The sequence below is a fragment of the Nansenia antarctica genome, assembly GCF_963989245.1.
Source record: "Nansenia antarctica genome assembly, chromosome: 20".
Lineage (NCBI taxonomy): Eukaryota > Metazoa > Chordata > Actinopteri > Argentiniformes > Microstomatidae > Nansenia > Nansenia antarctica.
Window position 1 is genome coordinate 18,903,895 of NC_137693.1, and position 17,500 is coordinate 18,921,394.

At 44.7% G+C, this 17,500-nt stretch overlaps 1 protein-coding gene across 1 annotated transcript in view; it reads right to left on the reverse strand.

The window, feature by feature from the left end:
• Window positions 1-11,083: 11,083 nt before the first annotated feature.
• Window positions 11,084-17,500, reverse strand: part of LOC308174749 (gap junction delta-2 protein-like) — a gene marked incomplete at both ends in the record, with an annotated part of 14,392 nt that continues 7,975 nt past the window's right edge. The window contains one exon of the mRNA XM_080549847.1: window positions 11,084-11,942. Within this exon, the coding sequence (XP_080405973.1) occupies window positions 11,084-11,942 (859 nt within the window). The remainder of the gene's footprint in view (window positions 11,943-17,500) is intronic.

The following is a 17,500-nucleotide window of genomic DNA, read 5'->3' on the forward strand; positions in this document are numbered from 1 at the left end:
AGTAAGACAATAACCCCAAACATACTGCCATAGCTTAACTAGGGAGATTTTCAGGGCCAAAAAGCGGAAAGTTCTTGACTGGACATGTCAATCTTCAGATTTAAATCCAATTTAACATGCATTTCTTTTCCTGATGATAAGATTTAAGGCAAAAAGACCACAAAACAAACAACAACTGAAGAAGACTGCAGTACAGGCCTGGCAGAGCATCATCAGACAATACCAGCATCAGGTGGGCTCAATGGGTCGCAGAATTAAAGCTGACAATCACTATTTTGACCATCGGAATTGTTTGGTTTCAAATCCGAGTATCGAACTAAAAGAAGACCAAATGCTCCCTCTTTTCAACACTTATGGAGGCCACTGTACATCTGAGAGTCTCCGTATAGTAGGAGTCTTATTGAATAGCTGCCAGGCGGTGTTATCATTGGCCTTGGGGAGCTGGCCTGTTAACAGAGTGTTTTAAACCTGCCAATGGTTCTTTCCTCAGCCTCTAAATCATAGCCCTGGGAGATGGAGTGCCTGCAGGGTGTGCTGCTCTCTGTGTCCACCGATATTACTGACCACGCTGGAGAGGGAGGGTCAGGCTCCTGAGATACAGTAGATGTCATAATAACAGGGAGCTGCTCAGAGTTTCAAACATTTATTCCCAAACTTTTGGCTTACGAGGCAGTTAGATGGTATTCATATCTTTAATACATAAGGGTTCCGTGGTATCATTCGATAATAGAATGCACACCCAAGCAGTTTTGAAAAACAAAGAATCAGCAGAAATGAGCCATGACTGCTCTAATCATCATGGTAATACTCCATCTGTAACCGCTAAGTAATGAGGGGTGCTGTGCTGGGGATAGGTTGCACATACCCAGTCTGTATACTGTGAACATCTATCTACTGCACTAATGGCTGTATTGAGCTATCATCACCAGGGCCCAGTGGTTCAAAACTTTTAATCTCAAGCTGATCCGATCAGATAGGGATTACAAGTTTTGAACTACTGGGCCCAGAGGATTATGTGCTTTTCATTTTTTTTTATTAAACTGGATCATTAAATGGTGTGTGTGTGTGTGTGTGTGTGTGTGTGTGTGTGTGTGTGTGTGTGTGTGTGAGTGTGTGTGTGTGTGTGTGTGTGTGTGTGTGTGTGTGTGTGTGTGTGTGTGTGTGTGTGTGTGTGTTGGAGACTCTATTTTGAAGCCCTTATCTTACCATTTTACGTCCATGCTTCCTCACGCAAGCATATTATTGTGTTTATAGTCATAAACACACAACACACTAGTAGCATAGCTTCGACTTGTCTTTACTGAATACCAACTAACCAGAACAGAGGGATACATCACAGATATATAGAGATCGTCACCCAGGCATCACACCACAACAACAGAGCAATCAAACACTGATGCTTCACTGTTAACCCAATGTGCAGACAATACACATATTTGTCACAGCCAGAGATGTCACATTGTCTCTGACATGAAGGCAGTGATGTCAGGCACTGGTGGGAGACAATGTGACAAAGATTAGCCTTCCTTTCCCAACCCATCACTGTGATGAATGTCAAAGCACACCCCTGGCACTCTCTGCTATTCTCTGTGATGCTCCATCTCCCTCTTTCACTCTCCCTCTCTCTTTAACACCAGCCTTGTGCCCCTACCAGCTCCTCCGAAGCACTGACCTCATCTCCCATTCTCCTTCATCCATCCTTCCCTCTAACCTGACACTCCTGGTTACTCTCTCTTTATTCACGTTTCTCTCCCTCTCCGTCTTATTCCTTCCCTCTCTCCCTTTCTTTCAGTTTGATGTTAATGGTATTTTTTATATGCAGTCTGAAGTTGAGAAGCTGACTGATCCTGACTGATCCTGTCGTCCATAGAGAAGGGCTCTTCTCTTGTGAAGAGGGGGAAACTACCGTTTCAGATATGAAACTGATATGAAACACATCCCTGCTAATAATAACACTTCTTGGTCCAAAGTATAATTGACGGCCATGGCCATCACTCTACCCATTCTGGGGTCAGAGATACTCACATTATGGGATACAAGTAAAGAGACATAGTTGAATGAATATTCAACATAAGATCTCATAAAAATAAACTACATTTTATGGCAAGATATTGATGGTTCAATAAGCATTGGATAGAGAGTGATACAGCTGGAAAAAAGTGCATTTAAAAAATTCTTATATTATGTATAGCGGCTTGCATTTTTGTCAGTCTGCGTTTCTTTGAATGATACTCTTGTAAGTACACCAATGCTGTTACGGCACCGTAACACCTCCATACATGAGCTGCAGTTAAACAACTCACAGTAATTTATGACACATGTTAGACCCCATACAAAAGCAGCATGTCTGCAAAGCAAGGCTTGCTTGAACCTTGGTACCAGGAACAGGCTCCTTCAAATAATTGCAGATTAGTTCTTGAAGTTTCAAGAAGACCGTGCTGGCTGTGCGTCCCTCGTGCCCTGGTCGAGAGCGGAAGCAGTAAGCCCCATAGGATAATGTTCCACCTAGCTGTGATACGGGCCCATTTTGCTATAGGTTGCTCTACGGTTGTTCTGGGGACATTTTACTGGCCAGATTGTCCTCTCTTGTTTTGGCAGTCGTGGGGGACCATGGAAGAGTAGGCAGCACGGACTGGCTGAGCCAGGGGTGATGCTGACATACGCTCCCGCACCCAGGCACGGGCTGTACAAGATGAAGGACACTCTGAGGATTTGGACTCATTTTTATCATTAGATTATTTTTAAGTTAAGAGTATTAATTGAATTAAGAGTATTTATTGAATAAAATGTATTTCTATTTTAAATTTCTGTAGCCTCTGCCTCCTCTTTGTATTCCCAAAATGAACTCTGTGTGCTAATGGTATAAGATTTAGTTGAGCTTTTATGGATGGATCAATTGAGCTCCTAGCTGCTATAAACTAGGTGGCGTTGTTGTCGGACAACAACTAGCCCGCCTGACACAGGATTCTGTCTCTCTCCTCTAATACTATATACATAATCTCTATAGTAATGCACTCACTATGAACCAATGGATGCCTTGCAGTAATGTACACAATCTCTATAGTAATACCCTCACTATGAGCCAATGTCTGATGTGTTGTAATGTACTCAGTCTAGCCCTAATTGCTGTTCCTAAGGAGCAACAACGTAAACAGTCAAGTAAAACAGACTGTCTGCTGTTTTGTGTTTTCCCCCTCGAGCACTCTGTCTGTTTCTTTTCCCTCCAGATCTGTTTGTTTCCCTAGCACTCCTCCCATCTTACCTCTTTGGCCTCTCTCTCGATTAGACAACATCACTAGTTTCAAACGGATACCCCAGGCCAGTGGCGGACTCAGGCTGTTTGAAGGGCAGGGGCGAAAAGGAAAAAAGGGCACCTACTGCACAACATGGGACACAACATCAGTGCACATTTAGACCATTGGAAGGGCAGCCAATAGGGCACATCCTCTAATTTTGCCACTCAAAATGGCATTTTAGTGTGACGTTTTTCAACTGTGGGGACACATAGACCATTGGAGGTGCACCAATAGGGTACGTCCTCTCATTTTCGCCACTCAAAAGGGCATTTTTTACACTCGGTGTCGCCCCCCCTGCCCCCCCCCCCCTGAGTCCGCCAGTGCCCCAGGCCCAGGCACTCACAATGACTTTGGTTAGCCATTTCATCAGTTTACATTACAAATATGTTTTACCTTGAAATGGGTAGAATTATGTTGAAATGGTTAAATTAAGATATTACATAATAGTACATATCTCCCTACTAAAAAGGGTTAACAAAGGCAAACATTATTTAATGAGTTATTCCACAGACTGTGATGCATGACTAGATTACAGACTCAGAAAATAGATTACACATTTGTCATCTGCTCTCCCTTCATTGATCTTCTGACTGATGAGTCGAGGGCTACCTCATTAAATGTATTCTAATCAAAGTTTTAATCTCCCTGGTTGAGGCGACTTGTCAACCCTTTCCCTCATGTTTTCATTTACATTACATTTACATGTTTTACCATTTAGCAGACGCTTTTATCCAAAGTGATTTACAGTTAGAGATTACAGGGACAGGGTCTCCCTGGAGTAATTTAGGCCTGAGTGCCTTACTCAAGGGCACACTAGTGGTGGTGTTCCCAGGTGGGATTTGAACTCATGAGCTTCTGATGACTCACTATCCACTAGGCCAGGGGTCTTCAACCTTTTTCAGCCCAAGGACCCCTTGGACGAGAGACAAACAGAACAGGCTTTTATATTTACTTTATTCACCTTTTATTTCCCCGTATTAACCTATTTATATACTGGGTTATTAGCCAGTGTGTTGATAATTGATAAAACGTTCATTCATAATTATTACTGGTTATTATTATTATTATTATTATTGTTGTTGTTAATGAGGCTCATATTTTCTATTATTAGTATAATTTTTCAACAATGAAACTTTTAGCTTCAGGAAGTCAGGTATGCCTACCTCAGTGAGATGACTGGCCCTGGTGGGTGGTACACAGCTTGTCTATTTTGGGGGAGATGGAGGTTGTCAAGCAGAGCATCATGTCATCTTCAGGCTGCTGTCTGGAACGGTATTTGCTCTTCAGGTAGGTGAGGGAGGAGAATCCACTTTCACAAAGATAAGTTGTTGCAAAACGCAAGAGGCTCACCATGGCCTTTGCTGTCAGTTGGTGGATGTGTTTCTGGCAATGGATCCAGAACTGGGTGAGAGGCTTTGACTCATACACATTCTTGTGTGTACTGTCTGTGGATAGGTCGATCAGCTGATCTTACTCAGCGGCTGTCAGGTTTGAGCCGTGGACATACTGTAGACCACAGGATATACTGTAGACCACTACAGCTACATAACCCCAGGACATACTGTAGACTCCAGGACATACTGTAGACCCCAGGACATACTGTAGACTCCAGGACATACTGTAGACCCCAGGACATACTGTAGACCCCAGGACATACTGTAGACCCTAAGACATACTGTAGACCCCAGGACATACTGTAGACCCTAAGACATACTGTAGACCCCAGGACATACTGTAGACCCCAGGACATACTGTAGACTCCAGGACATACTGTAGACCCCAGGACATACTGTAGACCCCAGGACATACTGTAGACCCCAGGACATACTGTAGACCCCAGGACATACTGTAGACCCCAGGACATACTGTAGCAGTGAAATGAAAGGTTGGCCGTGATCATACTAGTAGGGTATCATTTACCTCTTCTCATTGAATTCCTGAATATTTATGACATCATTGTTTAATCCAGGTGTATATGGTGTGTATATATACAGTACATGTTTAGGGGAGTCATGTTCCACATTCATCATGTACCAGTCAGAGGTCAGGCAGGAATGTTTCTGCTGAGGTAATCTGGACCAGCTTCCTGGACTGTGTGGATTAGAGTATACATGGTATAGGCAAACACACTGGATGGCATGATACAGAGTTGTGATGAGAGGATAAGATGCAGGGAATTTTTCCTGGATACTCGGTGTACAGGTTTTTCGCCCTTGCTTGCTTGCTGTGCGCCGGTGGTCTTCGGGCCTCTCCTCTGGGGCCCCCGGCGGCCTCGCGTGCTTGGTCTTTTCCGCCGCTGGGGCACCTGCTTGGCTAGCCTGGTGTGGGGCTATTATGGTCTGTGCTTGGTTGGCTGGGCCGGGTGTGCTGGTGGTGGGGCGGGTCAGGTGTGTGGGGCGGCTGGGGGCCCCCGGGGGTGGGGGTTTGGGGGCCACTGCTGTGCGCTGGTAGGCAAACTGGTAGCAGTCGCTCTATGAGTAGAGGGCTGCAAGGGAATTTTCCTGGATGCACAGTTTACAGGTTTTTTACCTTTGCCTGCTTGCGTGCTCTGTCATCATGTGAAGTGCATTGAGTCACATCTTGTGAGAAATGCACTATACAAATAAAACTTGATTTGATTTGATGAGGGGAATGGACTCCCTGCTGTGCTGCTGATTCTGTCCCTCTGTACACTAGTCCCTGTGGTGCTTAACATCGTTACTGCCCCTTCTGTCACCACAGCAACCTGCCCATTAACAAAATCATCCTCAATATAGCCTCTCTGACCTATGACTCTTTTCATTAGGGAGGTTAGTGACCGCACATGTGTGTGTTTGTGTGTGTGTGTGTGTGTGTGTGTGTGTGTGTGTGTGTGTGTTTGCGTGTGTGTGCGTGCGTGCATGCGTGCATGTTTGCGCTGTTAATATTCTGATGTGATGTGTGCAGTGCTAGAACCCAGGTTTTTTATGCACATCCAAAATGGTCACAGGAGATACACTTTTAAGATCACTTCAAAGGAAAAAAATACGTTTCAAAGTACATTGTCTCTCTTCGTCAGGTAATGGAACCCAGCACATGAACACCCTCCTCAGTCTCATGTTTGAATAAGTTCATAACATGGTCTTGTAGTGAATAAATAACCCTTTGTCATTACTCTACATCCATCAAGCATCACCTTCTTACACATCTTCCATTTTCCCTGTTCCTACTCCTTGAGTTCAGTGTTGCCAGATTGGGCGTATTCCCGCCCAATTGGGCTACTTATGATCACACTGGGTGGCTTTTAGACTGTGCTTAGGCTGGAAAACAATCCCATCTGGCAACACTGCTCGAGTTCCTTGAGTATCCCCCCAGGACCCACTCACATACTGGCTTCACTGACTGAAGGTTTAATCCCACTAAAAGGGTCACACCACCACCCCCTATCCTCTCTCAACAACTGTTTTCGCTTAAACCATTCGGTCTGTAATCACTACTACCCTTGTTATCTTCCGCCATGTCTTGGTCAAGTGGATTAGGATTACTGTATAGATTATTCATAAATATTATTGTGGAAAATGAAGGCTTTCATTGTTTGGATGGAGTTTTTTTTTGTTGGTTTAATGGATTTCCCTGTTCCTGCTCAAATGAGTCCAACATGTGAGAAACATCTTTTATAGAGGTTGACAACAAGTCGTGAGCTTAGAATGAGAAGGTTCTATCTCCGTTTAGAATGAGAAGGTTCTATCTCCGTTTAGGGCAGTTCAGAGATATTGAGCGTCAACGTTTTTACATTCCATTATGTTTTGTGAGATGGAACCTTTGTATTTTATTAATTACTAACTAAAACATTTCAACATTTTAAAAATAACACCACACAGGCATTAATAAACACATAATGGATCAGATTATGTAAAAAACTAAATTTTGACAAAAATGGAGATAGAACCTTATAATTCTAACGTCACGAAGTGTCAATGTAGTGTATTGGGAGTTAGTGGGAGACTGGGAAGAAAGTGTCTAGGTAAATCAGATTCTATGACACTACATTACACCAAACACACTGACTGCATCATGTTGAATGTTGAAACCATTCAGGTTAGGAAGTTACTCTCATATCCTGGCTGAACCGGTGATGTATCAATAATTCAAAGCCTGAGACTCAGAGAATACACAATAACCCAATCTCTTAGAGATGTATCATTTTTGTTCCTTCAATGATTAATGTTTAAACCATGTTTTGAATCTCTGTGCCACTAAAAGCAATTGGATTGTAGGGTTGTCACTGTGTATATGATATGAGATCTTATCCACCTAATTTTTCTGGTTTTCTGCTCGAAATGACATGCCCACAGTGAATATAGAATATCTCCACAATCACAAGGGCCTTCATAATGATATTGTTATCAAATGAAAGCTAACACCTGTGGGGTGGCTGTAGAAGTGTCAGAATCAAAATCTATGTTACTGTGTCAGAGCAAATAGAGCTAGAACATTATAAAACGTCTCAAATTCAGTCTCCGCCTAAAAAAAAAACTGCTTTTACAGTGAATATCACCTTGGAAACCTGATAACGAAGCCCAAATCATCTAGGAATCAGTACTCCAGGGTCTTATTAGTACTTGTGCCAAAGTCGATGCTAGTAATGTGAGCAAATGCAACTTTGTACCTGTTTTAGTACAGGTATGTTTAGGCGGACACCTATATGTTTAGGCCATTTGGAGATATGTTGGCACCATCTTTGACCTTTGACCTTTCTCATGTATCAGATTTCTTTTTTTTCTTTTTTTCTTTTTGGGGGATTTTTTTGGGTTGGCCGACCAATGGTATGGAAATTCGGCGGTGAAACCGGACATGACACATTCTCCAGTTGGAGAAAACTGGATGTGATTTACCGTCTCGGGGGAAAAATTGTGGCATCGTATAGCATGCAAAGTTGTGAAAAAAAATTGATATCGATGAAGAGAATTGATCGAGGTAAACTCTTTATATCACTTCGGATCCACATGGGGGTCCGTTGGCTCCTATGAGGTACTGCAGAGGAGGTACCATTACCAATCTCACTCACAGCACTCTGAACTAAAGTGGGGTGGGCTGACCTGGGGCTCTTAGCTGCCAGCCAGCAGACTCTGGGCTACTACCTGTATCTCTGGGCTACTACCTGTATCTCTGGGCTGTGTTCTAGAGAGATACAGTTGCCAGGCAGGACATGAGTACAATGTACCCTAAAGACTCCAGGCGAAGGTTTTAAGTGCGTTTAAACTTTTTTTTTCACACATCATGTTAATGACGGCGAGCTAATTTCAATTGACCAATGTCATCTGTCACAATGTCATCTGTCCATCCAGATTATAAAACATGGCCACAGTTATGCAGCTGTGCATATTGTTGATCTCACTCACAGCACTCTGAACTAAAGTGGGGTGGGCTGACCTGGGGCTCTTAGCTGCCAGCCAGCAGACTCTGGGCTACTACCTGTATCTCTGGGCTACTACCTGTATCTCTGGGCTGTTGGATAGCCTTCTCTCTTCTTCGGCGTATGGGTTGTTGTTTCCTCTCCACTCCACCAGGCTCGGGGCCGAGGGGCTACCCTTTTACCACCCCGAGACCTGGTTGAGGGGCTAAACCGCGCTATATTTCTGGACACCCCTCCAGAAGCCACGTCATCGTCTCGTCGTTATGGAGCCTTCTCTCAATAAGGAGGGCAGAAGTCTATGCATAGGTCCCCCCTCTACACACTCCTAGCTCAGGCCTGAATTCTCCTGTGGGAGACAGGCCCTAAGCCTCCACCAAAGAGCAGGAGAAGAAAGGCAGAATCAAAGCACCTGGGTTGTGATTTGTGATTAGCGCTTGGGTCAATGTTGGGATTTGATCAAAGCCAGAGCCTGTTTGTGTGGAAGTCTCACTAGGTTCTTGGAGTACTCTGTCTTATGTGTAGAGAGTGGATTTTGTGGCTATGGCAACTGACTTTGCCTGGCTAACTTCGTTTAGCATACTTATGTGGATCCTTTACATTATGGATTGATTGATTTTGCTGCCAGTAATTTGCTTGTCTGGGAACACAGTTCTACACAACTTAAATGCTAATCCCAACCATGCTTTCCTAACAATGGTGCTACCATTGTCATAAAGTATTAGTGCAGAAATATTTTTCGTCGGTTTGTGATGTTAGTGTCCATAATGTGTTGTATGTTGCTGCACTTTAAACTGCACTGTCTGAAATAGCTCTCCCCTTGTGTGTTTACCCATGGGCCCTCTCATGGCCTGTACACAGACATCTGGCAGAGAAGATTAGACTTTTTCATAATCATTTATTTATTAATTAGTTTTTTTTCACATAGATATTATTATTGCTGCAATTCTGGAGTCTTTTCAACATTTGCTCCCCATATCCCCACAACAGGGTGCTATGTTCATATCTCATATATCATGTTTCATCTTAATGCATGCTGATTATTACATGTCACAGGAGCAGGATGCAAATCAATTAAAGTCTCTCTTTTTATTTTATTTTAATTACATGTCATGACACAATCTATCCATTCTATTAATGCTTCAGTAACATGCCTTTTTCAAAGTCCGTAGGAGAAAAAAAAATCGTTTTTGGGAACATACAAGCTCCATTAGAGAACAAAAGCTTAACAAAGAGCTTAACAAAGAGCACACTAATATGTTATATTCTTAAAGCTAGCAATCTATGATTACTCTCCAGCACCACCCAAATCCCTGTTCCGAACACCCCCCCACTCAGCCCCACCACCCAAAAGTTGACTTTATGTAATTATTACATTTAAACTATGTACAGCAACTTGGAAATATGGCACCAAATTCTATATTAAAGAAATCAAATTATATATTAAAGGAAACACATGAACATTGTTGTGGGGGGGGTGGGGGGGGGTTAGTGCAGGAAGGAGGACAGGGCTTCCAGGTTGTGCTGAGGGGTAAGAGGGGATGATAGAGGGGATGATAAAAGGTGCTTCTTCCCTGCTCGGCTCCTCCTCAGAGTGGAGCTGTCGCAGGGAAGGAACAAACAGAAAGAACGTTCTCATTCCCTCACTTCAGCAGTCCCTCCCTCGGACTCTGCAGAACTAAGGACACATGCTAGCTTATCTCCTACATGTACTGGATGTGTGCATACACACAAGGGCACCTGAATCCTTTTTGAACTGGGGGGGGCCACGGTATATATTTGTTCTTTCTAAATATAGTATATTATTTCCATACGTACTGCGGCGAAGGGTGAGATTAACAGTGAGAGCTCCACGGACCCTGTAGACCCCCCAATACACACACACACACACACACACACACACACACACTTCAAAACTGCACATGCCTATGCATACATACTTGGAAAATTAAGGGATTACTTTTGACCTTTAGCAAAGGGAAAGGATCCGAGATTTTAGGTGAAACTTATTTCTTAAATAGAACTATCCTTACATTATTTCATATTCATAATTACATATCTACTCTTTATGCCTGTGTGTTCTCTTGGAAGGCACCTAGAGTCACCTAGGATTCAGAACACATCAGTTCACTTCTAGCAATAATTACAGCACACTCCCCCCTCTTCTTTTTCTAAAGAGCCACTTTTTCTTCACTCGTTGAGACAAAAAAAGCGAAACTCTCCCATAATCCTCCACCGTGGCCACAAGGAGTCCCTGTGGGCTCCGTAATAATGTCGCAGTATAGAGTTAGTGCCCCGTAGGATGGATGAGGGGGGGCTGGGTGGGTGTGGGGGTGGGGGTGGGAGGCTGGGTTGAGTCTACGTCCTGCACAGGGAAAGGCCTAGGGTCTAGAGGTATGTGGAGGACGCCTGTCTGTCAGACGTAGGCTGATTCACTGGACTGAGTCCTGCCCAGGTTGGGGGCCTGGGACAAGTGCGACACATCCTTCTTGCGCACCTCACAGATGGACTTCCTGCGGGCCTGCACCCCACGGATGGCTGTCTTTATTTTCCTCCAGCCCAGGTGGTTGAGCTCGGCCAGGTTGAGCAGCACACAGATGCCGCTCACCGCGAACATAAAGACCAAGAACACTGTCTTCTCTGTAGGCCGTGACACGTAGCACTCGACCTCTTTCACACAGGGGTAGCGGTCGCACTCGTACATCCCCGGCACGTTGAAACCATACAGGAAGTACTGGCCGGCCAGGAAGCCGATCTCCAGGGCGTTCCGGAACACCACCTGGATGACGTAGAAGCGGGAGATGCCCTCCTGCCGCCGCACCTTGGCGCTCTTGGCGTGCGTGAGGCCGCGGGGCACGTTGGGGATATCCTTGACCTCCAGGCAGTCCTGCTCCTCTTTGCCACTGTCGGGGTTCTGCACCAGGATGCCGTTGATGTTGCGGAGCTTGCGGGCGTGGTGGTCGCTGCGACCGTGGTGACCGTGGCCTCCGTGGTGATCCATGTAAGGGTGGAGGAAGGAGTAACTGCGTTCACGCTGCTTGGCGGACTGGTGCACGGAGTAGGTGATGAAGCAGAGGCTGGGCGTGCAGACCAGGATGATCTGGAAGACCCAGTAGCGGATGTGGGAGATGGGGAAGGCCTTGTCGTAACAGGCCTGGTTGCAGCCTGGCTGCATGGTGTTGCAGATGAACATAATCTGCTCGTCCTCATAAACCTTTTCACCCACTATACCGACTATCAGAATACGGAAGATCACTACTACTGTCAGCAGGATCCTGCAGAGAGGAAGAGAGAGAGAGGGGGTAGGGGGATTGGAGGTGATGGGGAGACAAAAGACAAGATTAGAGAAGTTAGAGAAGAAATGGAGTAAACTATTTCCTTGTAAGACTTGACAGAGTGTAGCAAAGAATATTGGTTGTAAATAATTAATAACAAATACTGCTTGTCTGATACGATTCATTGACGCCACAGCTTTGGTTTTTGTCAAGCATGAGTTATATTCATATTCATTCATTTGTCATCATTTGGTCCCAATGAGGGGCATAGTTAGCCCGACCACTTTACATCAAGGTAGACAAAAGTAGCTCTCAGAACCATGACACATTTCATCAGATGTGTGTAGTCTGTGTGTGTGTGTGTGTGTGTGTGTGTGTGTGTGTATGTGTGTGTGTTTATCTCTCATCTGCTGCAGCAGTATGCAGTGCTATGAAGGGGTGGAGTTGATGCGCTCTAAATAGCATGCTCACGTGAGCTCACCACGCATGAGAGGGTTCAGGTGGAACAGGAGAGCTCATCAGAAGAAATTATCCCATTAACACCATTCACATATACACACTTACTGTACACACGCATGCGTCTGTCTGTCTGTCTGTCTGTGTGTGTGTGTGTGTGCATATGTGTGTGTCTGTCTGTGTGTGTGTGTGTGTGTGTGTGTGTGTGTGTGTGTGAGCGCGTATGTGTGTGTGTGTGTGTGTGTGTGTGTGTGTGTGTGTGTGTGTGCGTGCGTGTGTGTGTGTGTGTGTGTGTGTGTGTGTGTGTGCATGTGCGTGCGTGTGTGTGTGTGTGTGTCACACAGAGGAAGAATGGGGAATGGGGAGAGAGAGAGAGAGACACACAGTCAATGCAGTGGTTAATGAATGATGAGGATCTCTGCAGTGTAACCCTCTGAGCTCAACTCTCTTGTCTCCTATCAAGCAAAGCGGCTCCATTCATTTTTCAACAGCAGACAGACAGAGCACACGGAAGCCTTCTCTCTCCACTCCCTGCCTCTCCACTCCCTGAGGAATGAGCTGAAAGTGAAATCCCACACCTCTTCAATCAACCCGTATCCACAGCATCACCACGCACACATTTCAGACATGGTCTGAAAGCCAGAATAGCCACAATAGCCATCATACGTTCCTCCCCACACAAGGATTTTGATTATGTATGGCTTGGTCGATTAGACGAAGAGTAGGGATTTGAGAGACTAAATGAATGACTGCAGCCCAAGAACATGAGGAACAGAATGTTCAAGTCTGCCTCTGATACCATACTAGTGAGTGTGTGGAGGAGACCTCCCTGAACGGGTGTGTGTGGTGTGACAAACAAAGAAAACGGGGATACAATGGAAGAGATTTAATCAGTCCTAATATCTCATCAAGTAGAATAGACCATATAATCCCACAGCCAGTCCTAAACTTTAATCTGCAATCTGCAGGACTAGCGTTAGTGGTGAAACAAATTCCATTAGCGATGCTTAAACATGCACAGCGCTGCAACACACTAGTGGTCCTCCCTTTCTCTTGCCCTATCTCTCTCTCTCTCTCTCTCTCTCTGTTTCATTGATTATGTATCACATATTATCAGTTTGACTGATGGTGAAGTGTTCAATAGGACATTGATTGAGTGTCTGCACTTCATTTGGACCACTAACCTGCAGAGTTATTCAGCAGATGCCCTATCCCATTGCACTGCTAAACATGTGTAATTTCTCATCTACCTCACATCTCACTCTCACTCTCACTCTCACTCTCTCTCTCTCTCTCTCTCTCTCTCTCTCTCTCTCTCTCTCTCTCTCTCTCTCTCTCTCTCTCTCTCTCTCTCTCTCTCTCTCTCTCTCTCAGTTTTTTTTCACAGCACAGTGTCAAAGGAGACCCTGATGGTGTCTTTAAAATTAGCCCCACCTCCCCCCCCACTCCCACTCTCCATGGCCCGGTTACCACAGCAACCACCTACTGAACCGGTGAGTGCAGAGGCTCCGAGAGAAACGGGAGGAGAGAGCACAGGGTGGAGGGATGGAGGGATGAAGGGATGGGGAACACTAGAGACGAGAGAATGAGAGAAAAAAGGGTTAAATGTATGTGTAGACAGAGGAGAAAAAAGCGTGAGAATACAGAGAGACATGCTGAATCAGAGGCAGAGAGAAGCAGGGGTGGTAGAACACGTTCCTTCAAGGGCGGCAGAGCAGCACATGTGTTACACCGGATTTTAAATAGAGCAGCATGCTGCTGCAGGACTGTGCCTTTACACCACCTGGGCCTTGCATGTGTGTTGACATGTGCGAGTGTATGCACGTATTTGGGCTTATTTGTGTGTGTGTGTGTGTGTGTGTCTGTGCGTGTGTGTGTGTGTGTGTGTGTGTGTGTGTGTGTGCGTGTGTGTGTGTGTGTGTGTGTGTGTGTGTGTGTGTGTGTGTGTGCGTGTGTGCATGTGTGCATGTGTGCATGCATGCGTCTGTCTGTCTGTCTGTCTGTTATGTGTATCTCTGTGTGAGATGGCATGTGCGTCTGGCCGGAGCAGCTGTGAGTGTGTACGCTACACTGCCTCTCAGTGTGTCACACACACACACACACACACACACACACACACATACACACACACACACACGCAACACAACACAAACTGGTTTTCTCATGTATGGGTTTCTCTGGTTGATCATTTGACCAAAGTGGTGGTATTGATGTTTCTCCTCAGCAAGCCATTTGACAGACAATACTTGATGAGACGCAATCTGGTTTACTCTTCAAAAGAAAGACACTGAAGCCAATAGCAAAACCCTCCATTCTGCCCTGTATCTCTGGGCTTTGAATACTGAGGAATCTATACAGCGGCAACAGCTGTTGTCAATGTATTGAACGTGCAATAGAACAAGACAACCATCTGTGTGTATCTCCATGATGCAGGAGTCCCAGCACTGTCAAACAAGTCCTACAAATGCACTGATATACTGTATGCAGATATGTATCTGTGGCTTACAGTTCCCCTGGTGTAGCTTTGGTTCAGGTCCTGTCACGATGACTGATTGTCATGGTTGTGTAAACACCTGCTGTATACTGCAACAGAGACGCCGTCCCTCCCCAATGCTGAGAGATTGTTCCCTCTCATGTATTACGCTCGGCAGGACTCACAGGGGTTGCTTCGTCTGCAATATTGGACTGTGCTGGTATGTGATGGTGCACAGTGGGAGCGTTGCTGCGGCGTACTGTGTTTTCTTTGTTTGTTTGAATGCAGTTGTGAGGCAGTTCTGCTAGATACTACATATGGGTTTGGGGTGTTGAAGAGAATTGTGCTGATGTGTGTGTGTGTGTGTGTGTGTGTGTGTGCGTGTGCGTGTGCGTGTGTGTGTGTGTGTGTTTGCGTGCGTGCGTGCGTGCGTGCGTGTTGGGGAAGGGGGGGAGGGGGCGCGGGTATTCTGCTGTGTAACAGGATAATCAGTATGTAGCAGATTGCTGCATTAGCGAAACGCTGTGGAAGAAGGTCATCTGAAAACATTCAGTGTTCTTCAGAGAGAGAGAGGCCCACACATTAGAGCAAGTTAACGCAGAACCTTCAGGTCCTCATCAACAGAATACTCAACGGCCAGAGCAGATGATCAAAAAGATTTTAGGCTAGAATGTTATTCCTCCCTCTTTTTGAAAACTCTTCAATCGAACCCAGAGGCATCCAGAATATCAAGGCTGGTAGATATAGGCACTAGATACATCACTACACAGCTCTGTGCTACAGCATAGCTCCCGCTTCAGATCACTCACACCAATCAGTCAGATTTGGACTACAGTATGTCACTATTCAATATTTTCTAAGATCTAAATGCTGTATAAACTTTATCATATCTATTGTATTTGAACAATGATCAAAATGATGAATCATGCCACTTTACAAAGATACATACATAATGGAATGGTATATGGACTGCACTTATATAGCGGCTTTATCCAAAGCGCTTTACAACGGCCTCTCATTCACCTATTCACACACCAATGGCGGCAAGCTACCATGCAAGGCGCCAGCCCGCACACTGGGAGCAATTTGGGGTTCAGTGTCTTGCCCAAGGACACTTCGACATGTTTAGACATCATTAGATGGCAGCTCTACCTCTTGCCCAAGGACACTTCAACATGTGGCCAGCTAGGGCTCGAACCGCCGATCTGCCAACCTTGCGATCATTAGATGGCAGCTCTACCTCCTGCGCCACAGCCGCCCCTGTATTGTCGTCTTGCTGTTGTATGTACCGTAGCTTGTTCAGCATGGTAGAATACCAAGTCATGTTCCTAGTGCACTGCACATGGCGAATAAAGTTGAATTGAAGCTACCATTCAAGGCACCGGCCCGCTCATTGGGAGCAATTTGGGGTTCAGTGTCTTGCCTAAGGACACTTCGACATGTGGCCAGCCGGGGCTCAAACCACCGATCTGCCAACCTTGCGATCAATACACGGCGGCTCTACCTCCTGAGACACGGTCACCCCCACATACATCTACAGTCATTTGTGAGCCACCCTGCTGCCACCAGCGATCCACCACAGGTCTACCACTGGAGACATAATTAGCTCCTTCTGCTAAAGAGCATTCTAATTGCTGCCGAAGTAGATAATGGAGTCTCATATCTTTATTTAGAGATTTTGTCGCACCGCAAATTCGATTCCATTGTTTTGAATGAGACAATGCACACGGCGTGGGATGCGATTTTGTCGCACGACAACATTCGATTCTCCATTCACACCCACATACTTCGGTGGTGTGAATTGAGAATCGAATGTTGTCGTGCGACAAAATCGCACGCCGTGTGCATTGGCCTTAAGAGGTAAACACAGTAGCTACAGTGCCTTCGGAAAGTAATCAGACCCCATCACTTGTTCCACATATTGTTGTGTCACAGACTCTATTTTAACATGTAATTAAAATGGATTAAATTAAAAGAATTAGCCATCAATCCACAATAGAATGACAAAGCGAAAACACATTTGGGGAATTTCAGTAAATACCTCATGTATATAAGTATTCAGAGCCTTTGCTATGACACTCTTAAAATGAGCTAAAATGCAAAGATGTCATCAACAAATCACTCAATGAGTTGAATTGAGTCCATCTTAATGCAAGGATAATAGTTAATGTCATTTTGGAATTAATATCTTTCTTTTTATAGGGTCTCTGAATTGCAGAGGAATCTATTGGGTCCAGTATTTTGTCTAAATTTGGACAAATACTAATTCCAAATTTGATGTTTTTTCATGTATAATCATGTACCGGTATTGTTATTTATTATGAATACAATGATATGGGCTTCTTCAATGAAGTTGTTGCTTTTTACATTTTAAAAGCTTTGGTTAAAGATGTATTATGGCATTTTGCCATGTGCCAGGTGCTGCTCATTCAACTTCAATCTAAAAAATAACTAATAAAAACATATACATTTCCAAATATTGTATTATCATTTCATTTTCCTGATCAACATCATTTGAATCGAATGTTGTTTTTATCAAAAGTGTAACATTTTACAGAAATGTTGAAAAGCGTGTTTTCACTCTGTCTTTATCGAAGGCTGTTTATCCTATATGTTTTCAATATTGATG